We start from the raw sequence: 25,306 nt of genomic DNA, 5'->3' as shown, positions 1-25,306 counted from the left end.
TTAATTTTGTCTTGCTTAGTTTATCTGGAATTAAGCTCCCCATATACTTGTCTCCTACGGAAGTAGAGTGCAATGACAACGTTGAACTTTTTAGACTAGCATTAAGAAGTACTGTAAAATAATATATAAATCTCTCAAACTCATTGCAGTTCATTTAAACAACAACAACAGCAGCAACAACAAAACCTTTATTTATGGCCCAGGGAATTGTATCCATCCTTTTCACATACATCGTCAGCCTTCTACTGCTTCTGTGGGAAAAGGATTACTTACTGAGTTAATAATGACAACTAGCATCTATTGAGTGCTTCCTGAATCTCAGTTGGCTGAGCACTCGACATGCATTACCTCGTTTAACCCTTAAACATCTATGAAAAGCATGGGCTTATGGTCATCATTTTGCCCATGAGGAAGTTGGAGACCAGAAAGCATAAGTGATGTGTCCTAGGTCACACAGTTTGTCAGGATGCTTCCACCAGACTGGTTTTGCCCATGATCTTAGTTGCTGTACTGAATATTCGGATGTTCTGAGCAGGGAAATGTGCCGTGTTCAAAGATAGCCAGGCAGAGCCTTTGCCTAGCTAGCACTACATAGTTCAGTGGAGCAGGCAGGCATGGAAATGTACTGTCTCCACACAGTGCAGTGCCAGAAAGACTTCAATGTGTGTTCAGCTCAGTTCCTGCTTCGTTCACTATTTTTAGCCCACGAGTTCTGATATATTCTCTGTCCTATTAGTCATTTATCTAGTAGCAGCCAGGAAAGCAATTCCAAAAAATGTTGACTTCAGTTCAAGGAAGATGGAGCTGGCTGAGCATTGGCGTTTTTCTAAATTTATCCTGGGCTGGTTATTAATGGAGTTCCTCAATCAAACTTCTGGAACAGTGCTGGGTGAGAGAGAACAGATCCAGAGGAAGTCAGGAATAACAACTGCTCACTGCTCATTCATATACTCATTCATTCATTCACTGGTTTGTTTTTTCAGAGATTTCTTAATGCCTTCTGTATGCCGGACTGTAGGCAAGAAATGTTACATAAATTATCACGTGTAATACTCCCTAACCCTCTATTTGAAGCAGCTGTTGTTAGGCCCCCGTGACAGACGAGGACCTGGTGTTCAGAAAGCACAGGGTGACTGTGTGGCAGGAGGAGTGTTCACTCCTTTTCCAGCAGCCACAACACCATGACCTCCACACTGTACCCAGCTTCAAAGGTAGCAGCAGCTTCTGGCAGGGGCAGAACCAGACATGCTCTTTAGAAAACACAAAATTATCACAAACCCATGCAGAACTGATTGGATCACCCATATTCATTCACTCTCTCATTTATTTCACAAGTACACGAGTGAGTGCCTCCTGTGTGCCAAGCTCTGTGTGGGGTAAGGGAGCAGAAGCTGTTGCATTGAGTATACCACTGGGCGAAAACATGCAATGTGGCGCTCTCTGGAAAGTACCACAAAAAAGGCTTTATCCTTTGTGCTCACTAGGGTAAGGGAGCAAAAGCCGAGAAATGGAAGAAATTAACATGTATAGAGCACCCGCTGTGTGTCACACTCTATGCCAAATCTTGGACAAACATCATCTCATAGCAACCAGATAAAGCAGAGAATACTTATCCCTACTTTACAGATGAGGTAACTGAGGCTCAAAAAGGTCATAGATCTACCCCAGGTCAGCCCGATGGGAAGGGTGGACTTGGGCTTAAGTCAAGGTGCAGCTGGCTTTTTGCACCAGGGCAATTTTATATTGGCATTATTAACCATTTTCTTTGTACCAGGAACTCTTCTAGCAGTATCGTGAAGGCCATGGACCCCTTCTCAGAATAATTTTGAATCTATAAACAAAATACAATATACACTTACAAAAGAAGCTGATTATATGGATACAGCATTACCAAAATCTTTAAAATTTTGAGAGGTAGTCATATATGTGCATTTTTGTGATGAACCTGGTGGCAGATTGAATACCACCATAATCTTGAAGCCATCATGAGCATAAACAATACCTTGAAATAACAGGATATAAAATTATCTGTGATTTTTGTTGTGGACAGTCACAGGCATTTAGGATATTACTGGAGTTTGTTGCCCACATTCATAATGGAAAGAGATGCTAAATTTTAGTTAGAAGTTATAAATTAAAAATGTATTTTTCCCCATCCAAACTCATGGACGGCCAAATTCTATCCATAAGAGTCTGTTTGTGGACACCAAATTAAGAGTGCTGCTTTATGTCATTTGTGTTGTCAGGTTCTTTTCAAGGAGGAACACTTTGATAAGGATTTGTCTGTGTAAATCACTATCCGGGCACCATGGGATGGTACACAGGAGAGGCAGGAAGTTATCGATACAGGAAATGGGCATGGGGAAAGACGAATCTCTGCAGCATACTAGGATGAGTTGGCAATTTATAGCCTGCATCTCATGTAAGCAGCATTTAAGCATATGAGAAAATTGACATTCAGAGAAGTTAAAACAAAACTCGCCCAGGGTATAAGGCTAGCAAGCTGTGGAGCTAGGATCTGAACCACGCCCTGTCCGATTCCAAGCTGCTGAGTCTCAGATTCAGCACTGTGAAATGCACGGTCCCCATTCCTCCTTGGAGGAGCATGTATGAGTCTTTATGGAGGGATGGGAAATTGTAAGAGCCTGCACTGAAGGAGGAAAATTGTTCACTTTTGCTTATTTTGTAGCCAAAAGCTGGGTCTCTTGGATCGGGTTCGCCTTTCTAATCCTCGTGGTAGCAATACTAAAGGAAAGCTATTTACCCCTCTGAATGTAGATGCCATAGAAGAAAGTCCTTCTAAAGAACCAAAGCCTGTTGGCTTAAACAATAAAGAGCGTTTCCGCACGGCCTTCCGCATGAAAGCCTACGCTTTCTGGCAGAGTTCTGAAGGTAATGAATGCCTTTTTATGTCCCTCCCTGTCTCCTCCACTTCTCCCTCCCCCAAGCCCACTTCCTTCCTCACCTCTCCCTCTCCCCACTTAAGAACCTTCGAGTCCACAAGGTAACTCTCTCCCTTCCCTCGCCAAGCCATCTTCTTGCTTCCCTTACTCCTCCTGTCCCTTGGGCGGAGGCATTGTGATGTATTCCCAGGAGTCTAGGGCTGGAGGCTCCCAAGTTAGGAGCCTGGAAGCCTGTCTCCTTAGTTTCTAAGGGTGTCCACCACCCATCCCGCCCCGTGATTGAATTGTTATGGAAGTCAACTTGAAGGATGGGGTGGTGCCATGTGCCAAGCGATCTAGAGACCAGGGCATGGGAAGAGGTGGCAGAAAAGCGCCCTCTGGAGGCTGTAGGAGCCATGGCCTCATGTGCCTCTTTTACTTATGCAAAGGGAGGACAGGCAGAAAAGCCTGTGTCCTCAGTGTCTGAGCCCACCCAGACCCTCAGTCCTCATTGCATCATTCAGTTCTCTCCAAGACCTCTGAGGTGTGTGTGGCTCAGAAAGTGACCTCCCCAAGGTCACCAGGATAGAGACCGACAGAGCAAAAGCCCCAGCTGAGGCCTGTCTGGCTCCAAGGCCTGCACAGTGTGTGTCCTTTGCTGGCTTCTGTGTCCTTTGCAGGCTTCTGGCTCTGGGGGCCACTCTGGCACTGCAGAGCTCACTTCTCCTCCCTGCTAGCCTTGTCCTCCACCACCAGTCATGAGCTGCACACACTTTTGACTTGGACTTCTGGATAATAGAATGAGGGTGCCAAGAAAGGCTGAGCAGCATCACAGCTTGAGAGTACTGTGGGGTCTCACAACGTGGAAACAAAGACTCTGGGGATCGACACATCCAGAGGCGTGGAAGGCTTTGACCAAACAATGGGGTACCCAAGCCTTTTCCAGGGCTGTGGCCTGCCGTTGATATGCGTGTCTTCCTCCCAGATGCCGGGACAGGCGACCCCACAGCAGAAGACAGGGGCTATGGGAATGACTTCCCCATTGAAGACATGATCCCTACCCTGAAGGCCGCCATCCGAGCCGTCAGGTAATGCCCCCCTCGGCGCCACCGGTGCCTGTGTGCCTCCCCAGCTCCAGCTCAACTCCTACAGGATGGGGCTTATAAAATTCTCTTGCACTTTGGGAAGGGGGAAAAGGAGCCCCTCCACTAACCCTGACTCAGGTCCCAGAAGTAAGTAAATACTGTATGCTGCTCCAGGAAAAATGATCCGGACATGAGCGAGTCATGTTGGGTGACTCTTGGGTGCCTGCCTTGTTATACACACGCCCCACAGCCCTCCCGACAGTATTTCCACCTCCTCTGTTCTGCTCTGGCTGTAACCACCATGTATTTTAAAGGGCGTCAGGGTGGAGGGTTTTCTTCCTGTAGAGGCTTCTTGCTCAAAATGTTTTTTCTTCTGCTTAACTTCATCCATATAGTTCTTTTTAATTAGTTCGCATTTTTAAAAAGATAATAAATTATAGTTTTTTTGTCTGTATCAGCAGTGACCATGATCCATTCTAGCTATTTCTGTTTTAAAATTCTGCAAGAAAATGAAAAAAGCATGCTACCACTTAAACTTTATCAGCATGTAATAAACTCATAAAGGTAGCAGTGAATTCTAGAAACTAAGGTGAATTCTCCAACTCATCATAGTCTTTTCAGCAAGGTTCTCATTCCAATAGATAGGGAAGCACAGTAGTGTTACAATGTGTAGACCTCAGCAAAGCCTTGGACGTGGATTTTCCTGACACCTTTATGTAGGATATGACAGAAATGTGGTTGTATGAAAACACAGCTATCTGGATTCCTCACTGGCTGAAAGCCTTTATTCAGAGAGAGCCAGTTAATGAACCTGTGTTGACCTGGAGGGCAATCTCTGCTGGGACACTGCATAGTCTGGTCTGTGCCCTCTTCTGCTCTTCTTTTAGCATTTTCACTGATGTCTTCATTCAGAGGTCATCAGACTTTTCTGGAAAGGGTCAGATAGTAAATGTTTTAGGCTTCATGGTCCATAGGTCTCTGCTACGAGTGTTCAGCTCTGTCATTGTAGCACAAAAGCAGCCATAGACAGTGCATAAAGGAGTGAATGTGGCTGAGTTCCAGTCAAACCTTACTATCAAAATCAGGCAGTGAGCCAGAGTTGACCTGTGAGCCTTAGTTTATAGATTCTCACCTGTATGGAACTATGTAAAGAGAAGGCTTATAAAATGGCACAAAGATGGGAAGGATGGCAAGCAAATTAGGTAGTACCATAATCAATATACCAAAAATAATGTTTAGAGGCTAAAGCCATGAGCTATGGCAAACAAAATGAACTTTGAATGCACCGTTAAAATGACTTGTGCAAGCACCAGATAGAAGGGCCTGGGAAGGGCTGTGACCTTCTGACACTGACCTGTGATTAGGGGTTTGAATAAACTCTGTGATCAGCAGGAGTTAACTTCACGATGTGGCTCCCAAGGAACACTACCCATCAGGGGTGACTTGATTGCTTTCCAGGGAGGAGCCAGTAAAGGATGGACGTGAGGCTTTGATTTCATCTACCAGTTCTGGGCGCCCCACTTTATAAGGAACCTGAAAAAACTCAGGGAACAGAAACCAGCTTTTCTTTTCTAGGAGCTCCCAAGCAAAATAATTCAAGAGGCTCTTGAGGATGAGATACATCAGCTGTGCTCAAATAGAAAGCAGTGTGACAGTGATTCAGAGCACCAGCCTCGTCAGCACCCCATCTGGGTTTGAGGACCAGCTCAGCCCTCATCAGCTGTATGGCCCTGGGACGATGCTGAAGCTCTGAATCACAATCACATCTCCTATAAATGGATCTGTTATCAGGATTGTTCATAAAGCATTAAGCTCATGGTCTGGCATACAATGAATGCTCAATAAATGTTAGCTCTTATTAATACCATGATTTGCTTATTCTTCAAATGATTGAAGGGAATAATCCTGATGGAGATGTACTAACTCTGTGTGTTCCAAGGGGTAGAATCAGAACCAAACATTGGAAGTTCTTCCAGCAAGCTGTTTTCCCTTTGGTTCTTTTCTCCCCCTGCCTTGGATTTTGCTAGCCTTGTGGTATAGCTCCCTGCACTCTCCACCCGTGACGCACAAATGCCTCTACTTTGCCTTGCAGAATTCTACAATTCCGTCTCTATAAAAAAAAATTCAAGGAGACTTTGAGGCCTTACGACGTGAAGGATGTGATTGAGCAGTATTCTGCCGGGCATCTCGACATGCTTTCCAGGATAAAGTACCTTCAGACGAGGTGAGACAGTCACATCTGGAGGGACTGCGCTCCCCTCAAAGCCATATGACCCTTAGAGTTTAAGGTGAGAGGTATTCAGAAACAATTCAAAATGCAGGGAGAGATTTTAAGAAGAAAAATATCCACAAAGCCTTGTGGATGTCCAGGCCAACAAAGCACCAGATTGGACAGACTGTGAAAAAGCTGTATGACTTTGCCATGGCCAAGGTCAGCACCCTGATCAGGCCTGTCAGAGAGGAGAAGACACACGTTTAAATGGCTTCTGACTGTGATGTTTTCGGTGTTGCCAACAAAACGGGATCATCTAAACCGAATTCGGCTGCCTAATTCTAAATATAATTCTTTACCATGTTAAAAAATGTTCATCGGGTATTACTTATAATAGTGAAAACTAAGGAAACAGCATCAATGCCCAACTAATACTTGCCATCATTTTTATGGAACTCCTCAGTATTCCACCTGCATGTTTATACTCCCTTATGAAAACACAAGGCATTGCATTAGAGTGCCATTTTTCCAATGTGGAAACTGAAGCTGATAGGACAGAGGACCTATCCAGCTAGCAGGGAGCAGAGCTGGGAATCAAACTAGCTCCAACTGATTAGAAAGTCTCTGTTCTAACGCACCGTATTTCCTTAATTATAAAACAATGGGTAAGGAAAGAATGGTACCTGCTCTCATTAAAATGTTATGCAGCCATTGGTTGGGTGCAGTGGCTTATGCCTATAATCCCAGCACTTTGGGAGGCCGAGGCAGGTGAATCCATTGAAGTCAGGAGTTCCAGACCATCCCGACCAACATGAGGAAACCCCCTCTCTACTAAAAATACAAAAATAAATCTAGGCGTGGTGGAGCATGCCTGTAATCTCAGCTACTCGGGAGGCTGAGGCAGAAGAATCGCTTGAACCTGGGAGGCGGAGGTTGCAGTGAGCCAAGATTGCACCACTGTACTCCAGCCTGGGCGACAGAGTGAGACTGCATCTCAAAAAAAAAAAAAAAACAGTTATACAACCTTAAAATAATATTTAGAAAAAGTATATAATGCGATTTTAAAATTATTTGATTCGTGGATATATATGCATGATATAATTACCAGTAATACATGCGGACATGTGTGTCCACATATATATGCATATGTATATATTTATAGCTGCATATGTGTGTTTATATATCATATATAATATGTCACAGAATAAATAGACTCTGCCTAGACCTTGTGATGATGTTTACTAATATATAGGTATGACTCTAAACACATGCACACATATGCTTATTCAGAAATACACAGGACATGCACACACTTTCCCATATTGCGGCCTGGAGAAAAGGAATAGGACTTCCCCTGAGAGATTGCAGTAGCTGTACTGAGATGATGACTCCATATGTGACTTTTTTTTTTTACTTTTAAAATGTATCAAATCTTTCATAAGTTGTAAAACTGCACATTTTTTAAAAACGGGCAGTTGTGATGTCAAGAGTCATGGAATAACAGTCAGGAAACCAAACTCCTATTGCAGTTCACTCTCTGACTGTGTGATATTTCCAATGGACACGTATCCTCTCTGGGCCTCAGCTTCCCTGTCCGAGTGATGTTGTCCCACTGGAGTGTCCTGCTAGAGAACAGGAACGTCACACCGACTGGGCTGGAAGTTAATGATGCTGTCACGTTGGAGGTGTGCTTCTCCATGGCTTTTTTTTTTTTTTTTTTTTTGAGACAGAGTCTCACTCTGTCACCCAGGCTGAGTGCAGTGGCACGATCTCAGCTCACTCCAACCTCTGTCTCCCGGGTTCAAGAGATTCTCCTGACTCAGCTTCCTGAGTAGCTGGGACTAGAGGCACATGGCACCACACCCCCTGATGTTTTATTTTTAGTAGATAGGGGGTTTCACTGTGCTGGCCAAGCTGGGCTCCCTAGCATAGTGGCAGGCACAGAGTCAGTGCTCACTACCTGCTGAATGAATAGATGTGTGAACAAATTCTGAGCCTAACATGCTGTTATTTATGCAACTATGGCTCTCTGAGAGAAAAGGATGAAGCATGATGTCTAAGGCATGCCACACTCCAAAACTACCAGTCAATTTAAATAAGCATAGAGTGGACTATGACAGTGTCATAGTTTTTGCTACTTATTAAGCAAATGTGTTTCTAGTGTTTGTGGCTGGAGGGTGAACATCTGGATCTCTGATTGCATATCTCCAGTCGTGCTGACCTTACGGGGCAAGAGAGAAAGGAAGTGCCATCAGTGGAGAAGCAGCTGGGTTTCCAGGGAGGAGACAGAAGGAGCCATGGCTATTTCAGGGTTCATGGTCTTAATGGTCCTGGACCTATGATAGGCCTTCAAGCCTGCTTTCCCTCCAGCCCTTGTCCCAACCGACAGCGTGATAGGCAACATTTCTTTCCTATTGGTCCAGGCATAGAGAAGGAACCGATGACTCTCAGAATACTATGCAGCCATTAAAAAAGAACAAAATCCTATCTTTTGCAGGAACATGGTTGGAGCTGGAGGCTATTATCCTTAGCAAACTAATGCAGGAACAGAAAACCATATATTGCATGTTCTCACTGATAGGTGGTAGCTAAATGATAAGAACTTATGAACACAAAGAAGGAAACAACAGATTCTGGAGTCTTCTTGAGGGGGTAGGGTGGTAGGAGGGAGAGGAGCAGAAAAGACAATCCCCATGACACATGTTTACCTATGTAACAAACCTTTACCTGTACCCCCAAACCTAAAATAGAAGGTTTTTAAAAAGGAGCTGGTGCCTCATGCAGAAATAGAAGTGGAAGCTGGTGTTGGATCTATCTTTCTACTGGCCAGAGATGCCCACAGAGCAGCAGTGATGTGTGCAGCTGAATATGTAGCCTAGGCTTTGTCTGTGAAACTCCCTAACTAGATGTTTTTGGAAGGGATAAAAGAACTGGAAGACAAGACAGGTTTGCAGCCCACCTATGACATTTCTTATAAAAAAAAAAATATAACAAGATGCAGCCCTCACCTCTCTCAGCGGTTTGTCTGCCTCCCTCTCCCCTGGGATAGAAAGATCCTTTCAGTATCACCAGATCAAAAACAAGAAGAAGAATATACCGAAGTTATAGGTTCTCTCTGACTCTTTCTTTCTCTCTGTGGCTAGTATGCACTCTCTCTTCCTCTCCTCTTCTCTTCTCTTATGTATTCCAAACCCATATCTCATTCCAGAGAGAATAGAATGATTTGGTTTACTGTCAAAACAAAGCTCTGTGTAATTTAATCCCCGCTCTGTTTGTTTCTTTCAGAATAGATATGATTTTCACTCCTGGACCTCCCTCCACGCCAAAACACAAGAAGTCTCAGAAAGGGTCAGCGTTCACCTTCCCATCCCAGCAGTCTCCCAGGTGGGGCCAGTGGACATGGACTGATGGGCCAGGGGTGCAAAGTTTGTAGAGCATCCCCACCCCCAAACCTCAGCTGGGGTCCTTTCTGTAGGTGCAGTTGTCACTCTCCTAAGTAAAATGAAGAAAGAGTTTGAAGCTTGTTTCAGTTGGTGGCCATTTGAAAGGTTTCTGTACAAAAATCTTCTCACTCCTCTTCCCAGACCATGTGGGTGATATTTCTTCCTACGACTTTTGAAAATGAAAATAGCCCCACCAGTTTCCCTGTTATAAAACAAGAGGAGACTTACGAACTTTATTGAAACAGGAAGAAAACTTCGCATTAGCAGAACCCACAGCATTCTCCATCCTGCATAATTATCTTTGAGTTGATCGATACCCCTCCCAGGACAAAGCCAGAGAAGTCACTCAGATATCAGCCCCCTGACAACATTGTAACACAGAGAGCCTTGTCCCTTAACAGAGCAGCTCTCCTCCTTCCAAAGCAATTTATTTCTCTTTATTCCCAAACATCTTCAAGGCAGGTAACACAATGAGTGAGGGAGTTAGGCTTAAGAAATATTATGAACCTTCCACTTATGAAAGAACCAAGAGGCCGGGCGTGGTGGCTTACACCTGTAATCCCAGAACTTTGGGAGGCCAAGGCAGGTGAATCTCGAGGCCAGGAGATCGAGACCAGCCTGGCCAACATAGTGAAACCCGTCTCTACTAAAACTACAAAAATTAACTGGGTGTGGTGGCACGTGCCTGTAATCTCAGCTACTCAGGAAGCTGAGGGAGGAGAATCGCTTGAACCAGGGAGTTGGAGGTTGCAGTGAGCTGAGATCACACCACTGCATTCCAGACTGGTGACACAGTGAGACTCTGTCTCAAAAAAAAAAAAGAATCAAGAGCATCAACATGATGATAGAAAGCATTTAATATTTAACCTCAGCCCTGGGGATAGAATAGGGAGTGATGGGACTGTGGGCACCTGGAGGACACATGCCCCATCTAAAGGAGGTAGGAATGAAGGCCCTCCATTCTTAATGGAATGAGGGTCCTACCTCCTTTTAGGAATGAGGGCCCTACCTTCTTTTAGGAATGCGGGTCCTCTGTTTCCAGAAAACAGAATATCCAGCTTTTACGTGAAATTCTCAATTTTTGAGATGGTTTACGTGTGTGTGTGTGTGTGTGTTTTGTTTGTTTGGTTTGTTTTTGTGAGACTCTGTCGCCCAGGCTGGAGTGCAATGGCGGGATCTCTGCTCATTGCAAGCTCTGCCTCCCAGGTTCATGCCATTCTCCTGCCTCAGCCTCCCGAGTAGTTGGGACTACAGGTGCCTGCCACCACACCCGGCTAATTTTTTGTATTTTTTAGTAGAGACAGGATTTCACTGTGTTAACCAGGATGGTCTCGATCTCCTGACCTCGTGATCCGCCCACCTCGGCCTCCCAAAGTGCTGGGATTACAGGCATGAGCCACCGCGCCCAGCCAGCTTACATGTTTTAGAACCCCGTGCAGGCCAAAGAAAACACTAGCCAGCTGGATTTAGCACATGGGCCACCAGTTTTTGACATCTTTATAAAATTTAAGGCTGCTCAGCCAAAGACTATCCTACTAAGCAGGATTTAGTAACCTATGAGAGAGATAAATCAACTATTGAGAAAGTGCCTAGCATAAATGGTTTCTAGCAAATAGCTAGACTCCCTGAAAGTTCTGATCTGCAAAAAACATAAAAATGTAGAAACTAACCAGAATTTAGTCAGATACTGTGGATAACCAAAAATCAAATTCAGCACACATTTCAATTCCATTCCTCGCCAGTGTCATCTTATGCATCCTGTTCAAGATTTGAGATTTTTCATTCTTATTAAAATTGGCCAGATGAAATATTTATACTCACTGTAAGTAATTTCAGGCATTAGATGACTCCATCTCCACCTGCACACACACAGTCAGAGTGAAAGTCTCAGATCTCAAATCTAAGACTGAAAGGCTAAGGAATTTAATTTAAAAGAACTAGATACTCTAGGTACTGTTAGGTGCTTTATCATCTTTAACACAAAGCAAAGCCTCCTTAATGGCAGCTTGATATTTAGCTTCAAATTTTCCTACAGCAGAGGTAGACATGAGATACCAGTGTTGAATGCAGAAAAACTCTGACTTTCCGACTCACATGTGCCTCCAGAGTTGAATGGTGCTCTTATGCCACACAAGTGTGAGGGTGGGAGCAATGGCTCTGTTGGCCATGGCCTGCCTAGCCCAAAATGACGTTGCATAGCAAAAATAGGTATAATGATCTTACAGAAGTGTTCGCTTCTTCTTAGGAATGAACCATATGTAGCCAGACCATCCACATCAGAAATTGAAGACCAAAGCATGATGGGGAAGTTTGTAAAAGTTGAAAGACAGGTGAGTCTTTTCTTCATCTCACCAAAAACCAGATCTGTAAAATTTATTTTCAAATACCCTTTCCTTCCTTCCTTCCTTCCTTCCTTCCTTCCTTCCTTCCTTCCTTCCTTCCTTCCTTCCTTCCTTCTTTCTTTCTTTCTTTTTCTTTCTTTCTCTCTTTTTTTTTTTAATGAAGTTTCACTCTGTTGCCCAGGCTGGAGTGCAATGGCATGATCTTGACTCACTGCAACCTCTGTCTCCCAGGTTCAAGCGATTCTCCTGCCTCAGCCTGCCGAGGAGTTGAGATTACAGGTGCCCGCCACCATGCCCCGCTAATTTTTGTTATTTTTAGTAGAGATGGGGTTTCGCCATGTTGGCCAGGCTGGTCTTAAACTCCTGACCTCAGGTAATCTGCCCACCTCGGCCTCCCAAAGTGCTGGGATTACAGGTATGAGCCACTGTGCCCGGTCTCCACCATTGTTTTCCAAAGGGAAATAAGATACTTGAGTAGTACTACCTACCATTCAAAAAAGATGTGGAAATTAAATCACTGATTCAGTATTTACTGAGTGATCGCATGCAAGTTAATTAATAGTTCTGAGCCTCAGTTTTCCTCATCTGTAGTATGGGGATTATAATACCCTATTAGGTTGCTGTGAGGATTGAGTTGATACATGAAAATTACCCATAATATTAGCAGGCACACAGTGAACACTTGATGATAGCTACAGTTATCATGCATTTCATGGTGACCCCTTAGGAAATCTTAGTGACCTGCCCCTGCATGTTGTGTGTCCCCCTTTTCTCAATGTCCGGGCCAGTGGTGGTCTGTTTGAAGAGGCCAGGAGGAGGGCAGGCTACAGGTGAGATCTGTTCAAGGTGGAACGAGAAACCCGCTCACTCACAGCACCATGCAGCTCACTCTTGCTTTCATAGCAAAGAGCTCATAATCTAGTATCATCTGCCTAACTCTACATTAGATAAATGGTACTGCCAGTTTTTCAAGGATCAGATTAATCCTTTTGTTTTACTCAAAATCCTAAATGGGACCCGTGCAGGAGAGGTAGGAGCAAATCTGAATTATTCCTTTTTGTTAAGTCAATAATTTTGTTTTCATTTAAAAATTTATAATTTCCGCTGTACATGATTTCTCTGTGTCTCTGTTCTCTTGCCTGTGAAATAGGGATAATAATAGTATCCATCTTGGAGGACTGTCGTAAAATTCACGTGAGTCAATAAAGCGCATAAGACAGAGTCAAATCGTAACTTTTCTAAAAGGGTCAGTTATTCTTGAGACTCAGATGCCATCCTAGCATCTGCCGATCACGGTGCTCGTATCCTTACCTGTAAAATGGGATGACACACCTGACGACAGTGTTTCCTGGTGAGTCGTGAATTGTCAAAGCAAGAACATCACACATCTATGCACACACACTCATGTATAGTCATTCACAATTTAGGCAGGCAAGAGCAAGCCGCTGTGTAGGGTCTTCAGTTCTGAGAAGCTCAGTTCTTACTAACCACTGCCCTTGTATTTTTACAGCTTAAATCACCATGTAGGAGAAACATAGACTAACAATCCACATGCTTCTGTCTAAGGAAATGTTCATAAATTGAGAACTCTTGCTCCTTGACCCAGGCAACGTTAGGAAGGCCACTTCCTCCTCTAAGGGACACAGCAGGCCTGTAACACTTCAAAGCATCTCTCTGCTTTCCGCCTTTGCTTCCTAGAAAGCCCTTGCCTAGGTTTTCTCTAGATTAGCACTAATACATGGTATGCAAGACTTGCAAGTAGGAGGCACAAAATAAATTATTAGCTGCTCTTCTTATTAAGAGTTGCAAGAATTCTGTTCCCTTCTGAAAAGTAAATACAGTATTAGAATATTTCCTCCCGGCCAGGCACAGTGGCTCAGGCCTGTAATCCCAGCACTTTGGGAGCCCAAGGCGGGTGGATCACAAGGTCAGTTCAAAACCAGCCTAGCCAAGATGGTGAAACCCCATCTCTACCAATAATACAATAATTAGCCTGGCGTGGTGGCAGGCGCCTGTAATCCCAGCTTCTTGGGAGGCTGAGGCAGAAAATTGCATGAACCCGAGATGTGGAGGTTGCAGTGAGCCGAGATTGCACCGCTGCACTCCAGCCTGGGCAACAGACTGAGACTCCACCTTAAAAAAAAAAAAAAAAGAATATTTCCTCCCAACCAACAGCAATGATCCCCACCCTCAGAGAAAGTGGTAACTCACAGATCCTTTGTTTTTCCAGGTTCAGGACATGGGGAAGAAGCTGGACTTCCTCGTGGATATGCACATGCAACATATGGAACGGTTGCAGGTGCAGGTCACGGAGTATTACCCAACCAAGGGCACTTCCTCGCCAGCTGAGGCAGAGAAGAAAGAGGACAACAGGTATTCTGATTTGAAAACCATCATCTGCAACTATTCTGAGACAGGCCCCCCGGAACCGCCCTACAGCTTCCACCAGGTGCCCATTGACAAAGTCAGCCCCTATGGGTTTTTTGCACATGACCCTGTGAACCTGCCCCGAGGGGGACCCAGTACTGGAAAGGTTCAGGCAGCTGCTCCTTCCTCGGCAACAACGTATGCAGAGAGGCCCACGGTTCTTCCTATCCTGACTCTTCTCGACTCCCGAGTGAGCTGCCACTCCCAGGCTGATCTGCAGGGCCCCTATTCTGACCGAATCTCCCCCCAGCAGAGACGTAGCATCACGCGGGACAGCGACACACCTCTGTCCCTGATGTCGGTCAACCACGAGGAGCTGGAGAGGTCTCCAAGTGGCTTCAGCATCTCCCAGGACAGAGATGATTATGTGTTTGGCCCCAATGGGGGGTCGAGCTGGATGAGGGAGAAGCGGTACCTCGCCGAGGGTGAGACAGACACAGACACGGACCCCTTCACGCCCAGCGGATCCATGCCTCTGTCGTCCACAGGGGATGGGATTTCTGATTCAGTATGGACCCCTTCCAACAAGCCCATTTGAAAGAGGTCACTGGCTGACCCCACTTGTAATGTAGACAGACTTTGTATAGTTCACTTACTCTCACACCCAGCGCTTACCGGCGGGGACACCAATGGCTGCATCAAATGCATGCGTGTGTGTGGTGGCCCCACCCAGGCAGGGGCTTCCCACAGCCTCTTCCTCCCCATGTCACCACAACAAAGTGCTTCCTTTTCAGCATGGTTTGCATGACCTTACACTATATAAATGGTTCCGCTAATCTCTTCTAGGATACACATTTATCTGCTGTTCTTACTTTTAATCACGATTGAACCGGTACAGGGAGAAATTACTGATGAGCCATGCTATTTGTCTGTTTGGTTGGCTGGTTTGGGTTTTGGTTTGGTAAGCAGAGAAAGTAGTTTAAGTTATTTCTAGGATCACTGCCCTCTTGTGTAAAACACTCCAGCAATCAGCTGTTTTTGAAAGCAGAAAATAATTTTCTCAACAAAACCGCGTGGCATATCAGTGGGGCTGCCTACTGAGCTAACATTAGGAAAGGAATGAGATAGTCATTGTGTCTCTAAAACAAAGAATTTAAACAAATGTTGAAGAGAAAAGTGGCAAAACCTTTTAAAAGCTCTCAAAAAGACCTCACTTGGTCTGATGTTATTTAGTATCATGCCTCAGTTTCCTTATCTGTAAAAAGTGGTGGTAATCCCAAGAGTAGCATTTCTGGTGAGTTAAGAATTAGCAGGGAGAAACACACACACACACACAAAGTTAAAATAGTTTCCAATTTATGTAGCTGAGGACAATGGAATTTGTCAGAAGTGAAGTGCCCTTCTGGGCAGGAGCTAAGTTCAGTGCCTTTAAAATGAAGTTTCAACTCCCATTTGTCCCTATGATACTGAAGTACAAAATATCCATCTAAAATAGAAATTAAAGTCTAGAAGGCACACAGAAATTATCTAGTCCATGTTATAAATGAAGACTCTTAGGCTGAGGTAAAGTGACACACCCAGATTCACTCAGTTGTCCCATAGAGAACCAGGACTCAGAAGTCAGGTCTGCTCACTCTCTCCCTGCCCTTATTTCCCCTCACCACACCACTCTCCCATTTATATAATGCATCCTAGAGATTGTGTCAAGATATATGACTTTGTGTCGTGTGGAAAGCACTCAGTTTATCCAGCAGGAGGGGGATTCCCACTTTTATTGCTAAACATGCTTGCTTGATGCATTGCATTTTAGATCTAGAAAAAAAATAATACAAGCAAGCTACATTTACTGATGTGCACCCAGGCAACATTTCCAGAACCATCCAATTTTACTTTTCCAAATGTATGGAACCAACCCAGATTTTTAAAATGAAAGTACTAAAACCACATGTAATCACAAGACAAGCTAAAATGTAAGCAGACAGCCTGGGAAGCACTGCCCTACTCTACAGGTGTGATATTAAGCACAAGCCATCCTCTGGCCTCTTATGAGATGTTGTTATGCTCTGAAAAACTTTGATGGAAAAGGTTTCTGTTAGGCTTAGAATGAATTAGCTAAATGACCACACCACAGTATTATTGTATCAGTCTTCTCACACACCTAGACAGTGGTTGTGGATAGTTGCCATGGTGACAATCAAGATAATTCAGATAACCTAAACAAATGTCTGTATGCAGCTGACACTGCTATTCTCCCTCACAGTCTTGTCAAGAGCCACAGTAGCTATGGCAGACATTTGGTTGATGGTTTCATCATTTCCTAATACAAGAGTCCGGCACTATGTTGGAGAGAGGAGTCCCTTCCTCAGAGATAGGTTCCTTTCAACTCACATGTCAACAGGTACTGTACAAAAAGCTCAGAATACAGTAGTGATTAGAGCTTGACCCCTGACTTTAGGAACTTACAGCCAAAGCCCTAAGTCCCAGGACAAGGGCAGACATTGTCAGTCGCAGAAGGCTGTTTTTCATTGAGAACCCTACAAATCGATGGGTGTAGACCTTGAAGTCTGAGATAGAAAATACACCAGAATTCTCAATGCATCAGACATGAAGCCTGTCCCCTATGGGTTTCCATTTGACGTGCTGGCAATCTGAAGGACAAAGGGCATGGGTGATTTGGGCCTTTCCCCCACTCCTTCAATATGCCTGAAAGTGCCACTGGGGATTACAACCTAAGAAACCCTATGCCCCTTCCTGAGGGCGTGATTGTTGAATCCTGATCTTCCTGGAATCTTTCACTTGAGATGATCACCTGCCTAACGTCCAACATGTTACTATGTACATAAAGTTCTTCTTTATGTACCCAAGTTACTGGAAACCAACAAAAAAGGAGAGTGAGTCACACTCTCCACATATGCACCAATTAATTTTTAACTTATTAATATTCTTGAAGAACTTGCTATCTTAAGTATTTTATGAATAGATGCACTTTCCAGCAACTCAATGGAGTTCCAGCTTAAAGTATTTACCATTGATCCAAAATTGGAGGAACTACCTTAGGTTCTTTTAATAACCTAGAAAGAATTGGAGCTTGTATTATTTCCTAAACATAAGACCAGGAGAGCAGAGACTGGGTTTGTACTGATCAGTAGTAGGGAAGTATTGATAGTCTAACATCTAGTAAGTTGTCTTTATCAGTATAGACATAGACAAAATACGTGTTTTATGAATGAATAAATAATAAGAACCTTAAGAACTGTTTTTTCCCATTTAAGAAAACGAAAAGGAAAAGAAAAAAATGATCTTCTGGAATAACTCTGCTTTGATATTCTCCTTTTGTTCCCCAAAAAATACATTCCAGAAAGGCAAACCAAACCTGCTCAAGTTGCCTATGCATCGACAATCTCAGCAACATGGCTCACAGTGAGCAAGCAGAAATTCAGGGTCTGGAATTGAATGTGAGTGATGGGAAGAAACTGTGTGTGCTTTCACAAAGATCCTTTTGTCAGACAAAGGAACAGCATGATGATCCAATGGAACTGGTTAATAACATGACCCAGGATTACATGACCACAGATATGCTAGTCGTTCTGAAACTTGCCCAAGAAATTGCAGTCATTTCAGCAGAACTCCATGAAATGTTAACAAAATAATTCCATCATCAAAACTAGGAATGATATGATCTGGTAAAATTATGATCTTATGTATGTATTTGGTCTTTTTGGGTCACAGTGGGACATGAAAAATTGTAAATGTCACGTTTTAGCAAGATCAAAATGAATGAGATAAATCAGCTTCACAAATGTTAGGTGAAACATGATCCTATTGGGCTGAGAAAAGTACTTGAGATCAAGTGAGTTTTGACTATCAAATATCAGCACAAAAGCAAATATCAAAAGTTTAAGAAAAAAAATTATTACAGGAAAAGAAAAACACATCAAATTGAGAAAGTGCTATTGAATAACTTTGTTTTTAGAACTGGGAGTTTAAGCTTATTAGACATGACACTGATATTACAAAGCCCTAGTTTTCACGAAAACATAACTAGATAACCCCAAGGTGTATAGGTTAAGATGAACTAATTAATCAACAATTATGCATCCTGTGTCTATTTTGTGCAAGGTAATTCCTAGACACTAATTTGAAAGAATAATTTCCTGTAGAAAAACCTAATATAACCCGACCTACTCATAATTTGACAAAATCAGTCTCATAATTCCATGCTACTGTAATGGGAGTATAATAAAGAAAAAGTCATTTGTTTATTCATTTAACAAGATTTATTAAGCACCAATATATGCCCAGAACTGTGCAGTGCACTGGAAATTCAGAGATAAGAAAACCACAGTTTCTGCCATCAAAATGCTAGTAATCTAGAGGTCTCAAATATCAGAGGTCCCTTCAAACTACGTCTACCAGGAAAATAAAATACCTGATTTCATCCCTGCAAACAACTCTATACAGACAGAAAAGCTTCCTAGCTTGGAAACCATAGGAAATTGAACATGCAAATGAGAGCAAAGATTCTACATCAAAATGGCAATGATCCAATCGGCCCAATCAAGACTGAGTGGGTTGAATGGGGACCTCGAGTTCGGATTCAATGCTTTGAATTTCGTAGCTCTAGAGACGCTGTGCAAAAAAGGGGGATTCTAGGGAATCTGAGGAAGATTGTTGGAGAAACCAGCTTTCTTCTTCTCTCCTAAGCCCTACTAAGATTGAGATCAGGCAAGGAGCTGAGCTACTTTCATTTCATCATGTTGACCAAGAGAAGCTTATGATACAGACTATGACACAGCACCTATTTCAAGAGAAAGATGTACTCTACTTGTGGGAACCTGCAGATCAAATTCTCCTGGGGCAAGAGAAGAAGTTTGTTCAGCAGCCTAAGAAGTCAACTGTACTTTGGACAGTGCTGCCAAACACACCCCAGGATTCCCCCACCCCTGCGCTTCCCCAGAAGATGCCACATAGCTGGTATTTGGTTTTCATGAATAACCAAAGATTCTTCTTTGCTTCCTGAACCCCAGGCATCCTTAGGAATTTGCTTCATGTCCTCACTTGTCCTTGAAGGCTTGTTTTTCAGGATGAACTTTTTAAGTCTAAGTTGTTTATATTCAAATTAACCCAATGCTATTGTTGCTGATATTATACCATCCCAAACTGTGCCAACTGGCCCCTAAACAAGTCAGCAGGCAGCCCCTCACCAATGCCCAGTTTAGAACGTGCTAGGACCAGGCTATCTGCCTAGCTTTAGTGGTTTTAGAAGCCAATAATGGCAGTGTAGAAGAGACAGGAAGCATACAGAGATGACCTTGAAGAAAATTTGAGTTTCAGCACATTCAAAAGCATTTGACTCTTCTGCCATGTTTTGATTTTCAAATGAGACAATCAATGTACACACAAAGCCCCTAGTACAATGACTGATGCATACTAGGGACTGTTATTTATGTTATTTTTTTACAGTATGCATGGACTTCATTGTCTCAGTCTTTGGTGTTACTTATGAACTTTAAATTTACACCAAAAAAAATTTTTTTTCAGAAAAATGAATGGTGGAGATACAATCCTAATTATTAAATCAAATGCTTTTCCGATTGCTTTTTAAGTAAGTACATCTCTGCAAATAAAAATGCTTACTCTTGTCTACCACAATAAGGAAGAGAAGGAATATTGGAATGAAGAGAGGCAGGAATGTTGGATCTCAGTGGCTGAGTTGTGGCAATTCCATTGGATGTATAGTACCAGAGGTTGCGCCATCTGGATGATGTGTAGGAGATAAAGTCAAATAGCAAGAATAAAAGACTCATGATTTCCCAAGGAAAGTCAACTGTGCATGGTGGCTATCAGGCAACACCCTAGCAATGAATGGGGGAACTTGCAGAATAAAGAGTTAATGCTTGCTTAAACCCTCCCTGGGGAGATTTGTTCCCAGGCTTTCACAGCTTTAACCTCAGCAACCCTGGAAGAAAATTGTGATTCGTATTTTGATGTGTTATCATAGATGCAAGGAGATGTAATTTCATGGATTCGAAGATACACAGAGCAAGAAGAGCTTTTGATCACCCAGAACAACCACCTGTCTTTTTAGATCAAGAAGCAGAAGCTCAGAGCAAAGAGCATCACACCACATCCCTCAGTGATTGAAGAAGTGATTGAGTCACAGAGTAAATCTGGAACTCCGGTCTTCTGATCCTCGCTCCAGATGTTAGAGACAAAACTAAAAGTAAAATAGCAAGTGAAATCAAAGCATCACTATTGAGCCCAGAACATGAATAAGAACTTCCTGGCCCACTTGAGAAACTGTTAAACCAGACATGCCTTTGGGGACTTCTTCCCTTCTCTGGAATAAGATTGATGTTTCCATGCTGTGAAAGATGATGATGTTCCTTCTCCCAGATTCCTGCTGTCTTCAAAAGGCCTAGCAAAGCCACTGATGCGGGGTGCGGTTGAGATAGCGAATGAAGAAGAACAATCCCACTGCCATGCAGGCATTCCTACCCTCCACCTCTCTGCCCTCCACCCCTCTGCCCTCTCCTACCTTGTTCCTTCTTGGTCCTGCCATGTTTGGACTGGTTTACCTTTTTAGCCCATCACTTGGACTCATTCAGCTCCAGTCATGCCTTAGGTTGTATCCTCATTTATAGACCAATTAAACAGGGTTTCTCCTTGATAAATCCCTATGGTTTTGATCTTAGGAGGTCGGGCATGATTTCTTTTGGTATCTATATGACCCAAAGTGGCCAGTTTTACCAAAGGTGTCCCTTTGCACTGCGATCTCTGGGTCTCATTTGAACACAGCTTGGGTCCTCTTACCTTGTCCCAGGGAATCCCCATGTTGTCAGGCCACAAGCAGATACTCTAGGGCCTTCACTAAAAGCTACAAAGAAGCAAACAGGACTCAACTTAGGACATGGTTATGTAACTAGGAGATTATTTTAGGAAGTAAACAGGCCTCTGTTGACTCAAATGCGCATCTTCATTGTTACTTTCCACTTACATTGTTCTCGGGATAAATCTGCCAGAACTTGGCAGGGCTCCCCAGCAGTCCTTGTGAATCCCTGTGGTAAGATGTTTCGGTTCTCCTGAGTCAGGCTGAAGTGAAAGCTCCTAAGAAATATTCAGAAAGAAGGATGGTCAAGTTCTAGGACAACCATAGTTTGCCCAGTAATTTTAAAGTTTGTCATTCTACCTAAGCCTTCATCCTCCAGATAGCACTGTTATGGGCTTAAAATAAGCTTCAAGGGAAATAATGATATTTTCTGACACAGCCAATAATGGGCTGTATATACGAATAACCTGAGAATGGCTTACAATTAGGTAGTCAGAAGCCCAGCTCAGTGCTCAGGAATGTATTTGTAATTCCTCTTAGACTTATCAAATGGACTGCAATTTGATACCTAAGAGTAATAAAAAAAAAGAGAGCATATTTTATTTTAATGTTCCCTTCTCTTCCTCTGCCCACAAAAGTGAGGTCAGGGAAAGGGAGAGAAACCTATCCTAAGCGCTCCTTATGAGTTGCCTGTGACATGATAGCTCTCTCTCAAGTTCATGCAATCCTCATCGGAACCCCATGAGGGAGATGTTATTGTCTCCATCTTATAGATGAGGAAACTGAAGAAAAGACCTTGTCAAAGGTCACACATTGTAAGAAGTAGAGCTGCATATTTAACCAAAGCCCGTGTACCTGGAAAGCTCCTTCTCCTTCCCGCTTCTTCCTCTCAAATCAGGCCCTAGCTCCTCCACAATGCTTCGGCCTTCTACGTCCACTCAGCTTTACAGTAAAATGATCACAGACCCATGAGTTCCCTGGAGAGTAGAGTGATGCCTGGGTCAGCTGTTCCTCTTGGCTGTTCAGCAGGTCCTTTGAGTGGCTTCACAATCCAGCTGTCAGTGGCAGAAAATAATACCGCATAAATTATTCACCTGGTTCACATTGGCATCCATTAGCTCTCGGGGCTTGGTGTGGCTGGAGATCATCCACAAGCGCCCCTTGTTCTCTGCCCCCAAGGAGCTCCTGTCATTGTTTTTAACCAAACAAGTTCAAATATCTCCACATCTCTGCTGACTCTGGTCTTTTGTCTCTAGACTGTACCTTTATTTCTGAGCTCTGAAATTCTGCAGAAACAGGTGAGTCTTTAAGAGCATTCTCTGGGAGGCCAAAAGCTCAGAACAGTTGTGTCTCTCTTTCTCAGTATTAAAAGATCAAGGTTTCCCATGGAAGCCAGCCTGATATGGTAATTGGGCCCTTCTATACCCCTCTGAATCCTTTTCCAAGGAGGCGGCAGTTCCCACTCCCACAGTTCCCCTGAGGGTTAAGAGTCCAGGTGGTGGCCGCGCTGCAAGATTTGGGGCAGCCATTTTGCCAAGGATCAGAGATTCGCTGTCAGAGAGGGGAGGTCGGCACTGTCCCATCCTGAAAAATCATCTTAGAAAGACAGGTGGACTTCATCAGATTTGTCAGTCCTTCCTTGTTTTAAAGAGAAAAATGATCTCTGCCTTGCTTCAGATAGGATATGGCTATTTTTTTCCCTCCTTTTTCTAATGTAGCAGTGATGGAAAACACCAGTCTTTGAAGAACAAATTGTGGTTCCCAGTGACATGAATCCATTATATTTGATTTTGGATTGTATTTTTTAACCCCTTTTTATGGCATAGAATTCTGGTGCCTTGCTCCCTGGGTTTGTCTCTGTGCTACGAGTAGGCTTTCTTCACATTCTGGCTTACAGGGGAACACAACTATTCCACAAGTGGCCTTTAGTGCTCTTTATAATATGATTTCCTGTAATTTTTAAACTGTATGTGTAATTTATATTCTGGCTCTGTCCAATATTTGAACAACTTTAATAGGTTGATTTCCATATATATTATGCAAATAATTCTTACCTGATTTTTTATGTTCTATCTTAAATAAATACTGCACCACTTATTAATAAATAGACATTTCAGTGATTATGTGGAGGAATGTTATTTGCTTCAAAACAACTTTTATGAGGTTGTATTATTTATCATAAATAACACTGTTGCTAACAGAAAAGCTCTAAATATCAGTGGCCTAACGCAACAAATGTTTATTTATTGCTCAAATCACAGTCCAGTGTACACTGTCTGAATTTCAAAGAGTGACGCGAGGATTTGGGCTACTGAAGAGCTGGAGTCCTTCACTTCCAGCCACAGTGCCAGGAGGAGAGGATCTAGAAAAACCATACCTACATCTTCCTGCCTTGGACTCAAAGTGACTCATCATTCCCACTCACATGGTATGGGACAATCTGCAAGGGAGGCTGGGAAATGTAGTCTTCATGAATGCCCAGCATGAGGAAATGTGTTGAATATATAGCTTTGCTCACTACAAGAATACTATGATTAATCCTATAGATTTCCTTGTTAGTACTGAGTGATGACTACGTCTAACCCAAGTGTAGTTGTTGCCCAGGGAATAAAATAAGGGAACCAGAAATCCCCCTGGGAGTCACTGGAGTTACAAATATATATGTGGCAGCAGTTTAATAGCATAAAGTGTTGGCAAGAGTTATCTACTAGTGGTACACATTTCAAATGCAGCAAACAAGAACATGTCCTTTTCTCTATTATCAATTGGACCATTGGTGGGTATAATCCCTTCATAGGCCAGTTTGCCAACTCTCTCTCCTTAAACATTTGGATATTGATTATAATTGTTGTTTTCTTTATTCTATTCAGTTCACTTCAAGAAACATGTATTTCAGTAATATTAATTGGATATCTACCATATACCAAGCATCGGAGATGCAGTATTTCACAATTTAATGTGGTATTGGCCTTAAGATAGTTTCAGTTCTGTGAGAAGCATGATGAATGAGATAATCAAGCGTTCTGTGGAAACAAAGCATGGTACTGGCTCATATTAGAGGTATAGAAAATTCTTCGTGCAGGGCATGAGGTATGAATGGAATATTTAAGGATGACTTCACAAAGCCAAAAATGAAGAAGGAAGTGGAGAAGACAGGCCTGCCAGACACTGGGAAGAGGATGTGCAAAGAGGCATGAGACAGGCTTAGTTTAGAAGTTCTGTTCAAAGCAAAGTTGCATTTTTACATTCTTGTTCTTATGGTCTCCAATGCCTCTGGCAAGCAACTCAGTGGGCTTTATGACCTGGGTAAATAGGGAGCATTCCAGGTATAGTAAGAAGGCAGTGTACTTGGAATGCAGAAAGCAAGAACGAGACTTATCCAGGCAGATGAGGCCTTGAAGGTATATTAGGGCTCTTTGGAACTTTCTGTCCTTAAGCAGATCACGCTGCAGTGAGGAAATCTCTTCCCAGATCCACGGTCTGAAACTGCACCCTCCCTTCTGACTTCTGCCTCCCATCCTGATCATGGTTCTCAGAATTCAATTTCGAAGTTTTCCTTTCAAAGAAACTACTCCTCTCATATCTAGAGACTGACAAGATTCTCCCAGCTGCCTGGTCTCAGTTCCTCTCATTAGAAGAAAGAATCATACTGTCTTTTTTATTGGTAACTAATGCCATCACCACAAAGTCTCATGCCCTACCCTCCTGCTTCCACTCCCTACAATCCCACTGCCTCCCATGGTCCCATTTTGGGGACTTGCAGCACCAGTCAACATAGCCACCTAATCCACGGGCTTCAGCATCAACCTCGATTCCCCACCTTCTTCACCTGCACAGCCCATGATTTCTACCTTGTGACTCTTTCCAAGGAGGGTCCTCTTTTTGCCACACTTTCTCCCTTCCTGGTCTATAATGGTCTGTTTGACTCTGGTCTCTTTCCTTCCACTTCATCCTCTACAGTGTTTGTGACACAGTCATCTTGAAGAAACAGAAATCCAATCATGTCCTTTTACTGTTTATACATTTCGGGGCTCTTCGACATCACCTAACATTTAACTTTTAAAATTGTTTTTCTTTAGCACACACAGTCCTCAACGATCAGCCACTTTCATGCTCACTCTTACCCGTCCAGCTAAGTGTCATGTT

General features: G+C 43.2%; 1 protein-coding gene across 1 annotated transcript in view; it reads left to right on the top strand.

Annotated features, from left to right (window-relative positions):
• KCNQ3 (potassium voltage-gated channel subfamily Q member 3) overlaps window positions 1-15,181 on the top strand; it is a 401,091-nt gene extending 385,910 nt beyond the window's left edge. Inside the window, exons 10-15 of the mRNA XM_025394348.1 lie at window positions 2,690-2,892; window positions 3,868-3,970; window positions 6,060-6,191; window positions 9,465-9,563; window positions 11,868-11,952; window positions 14,195-15,181. Coding sequence (XP_025250133.1) covers window positions 2,690-2,892; window positions 3,868-3,970; window positions 6,060-6,191; window positions 9,465-9,563; window positions 11,868-11,952; window positions 14,195-14,929 — 1,357 coding nt within the window. The 3' untranslated portion in view covers window positions 14,930-15,181. The remainder of the gene's footprint in view (window positions 1-2,689; window positions 2,893-3,867; window positions 3,971-6,059; window positions 6,192-9,464; window positions 9,564-11,867; window positions 11,953-14,194) is intronic.
• The last annotated feature ends 10,125 nt before the right edge of the window (window positions 15,182-25,306 follow it).

The sequence above is a fragment of the Theropithecus gelada genome, chromosome 8 (assembly GCF_003255815.1).
Source record: "Theropithecus gelada isolate Dixy chromosome 8, Tgel_1.0, whole genome shotgun sequence".
In the NCBI taxonomy this organism is placed as follows: Eukaryota; Metazoa; Chordata; class Mammalia; order Primates; family Cercopithecidae; genus Theropithecus; species Theropithecus gelada.
This window is presented reverse-complemented; position numbering and strand designations above follow the sequence as displayed.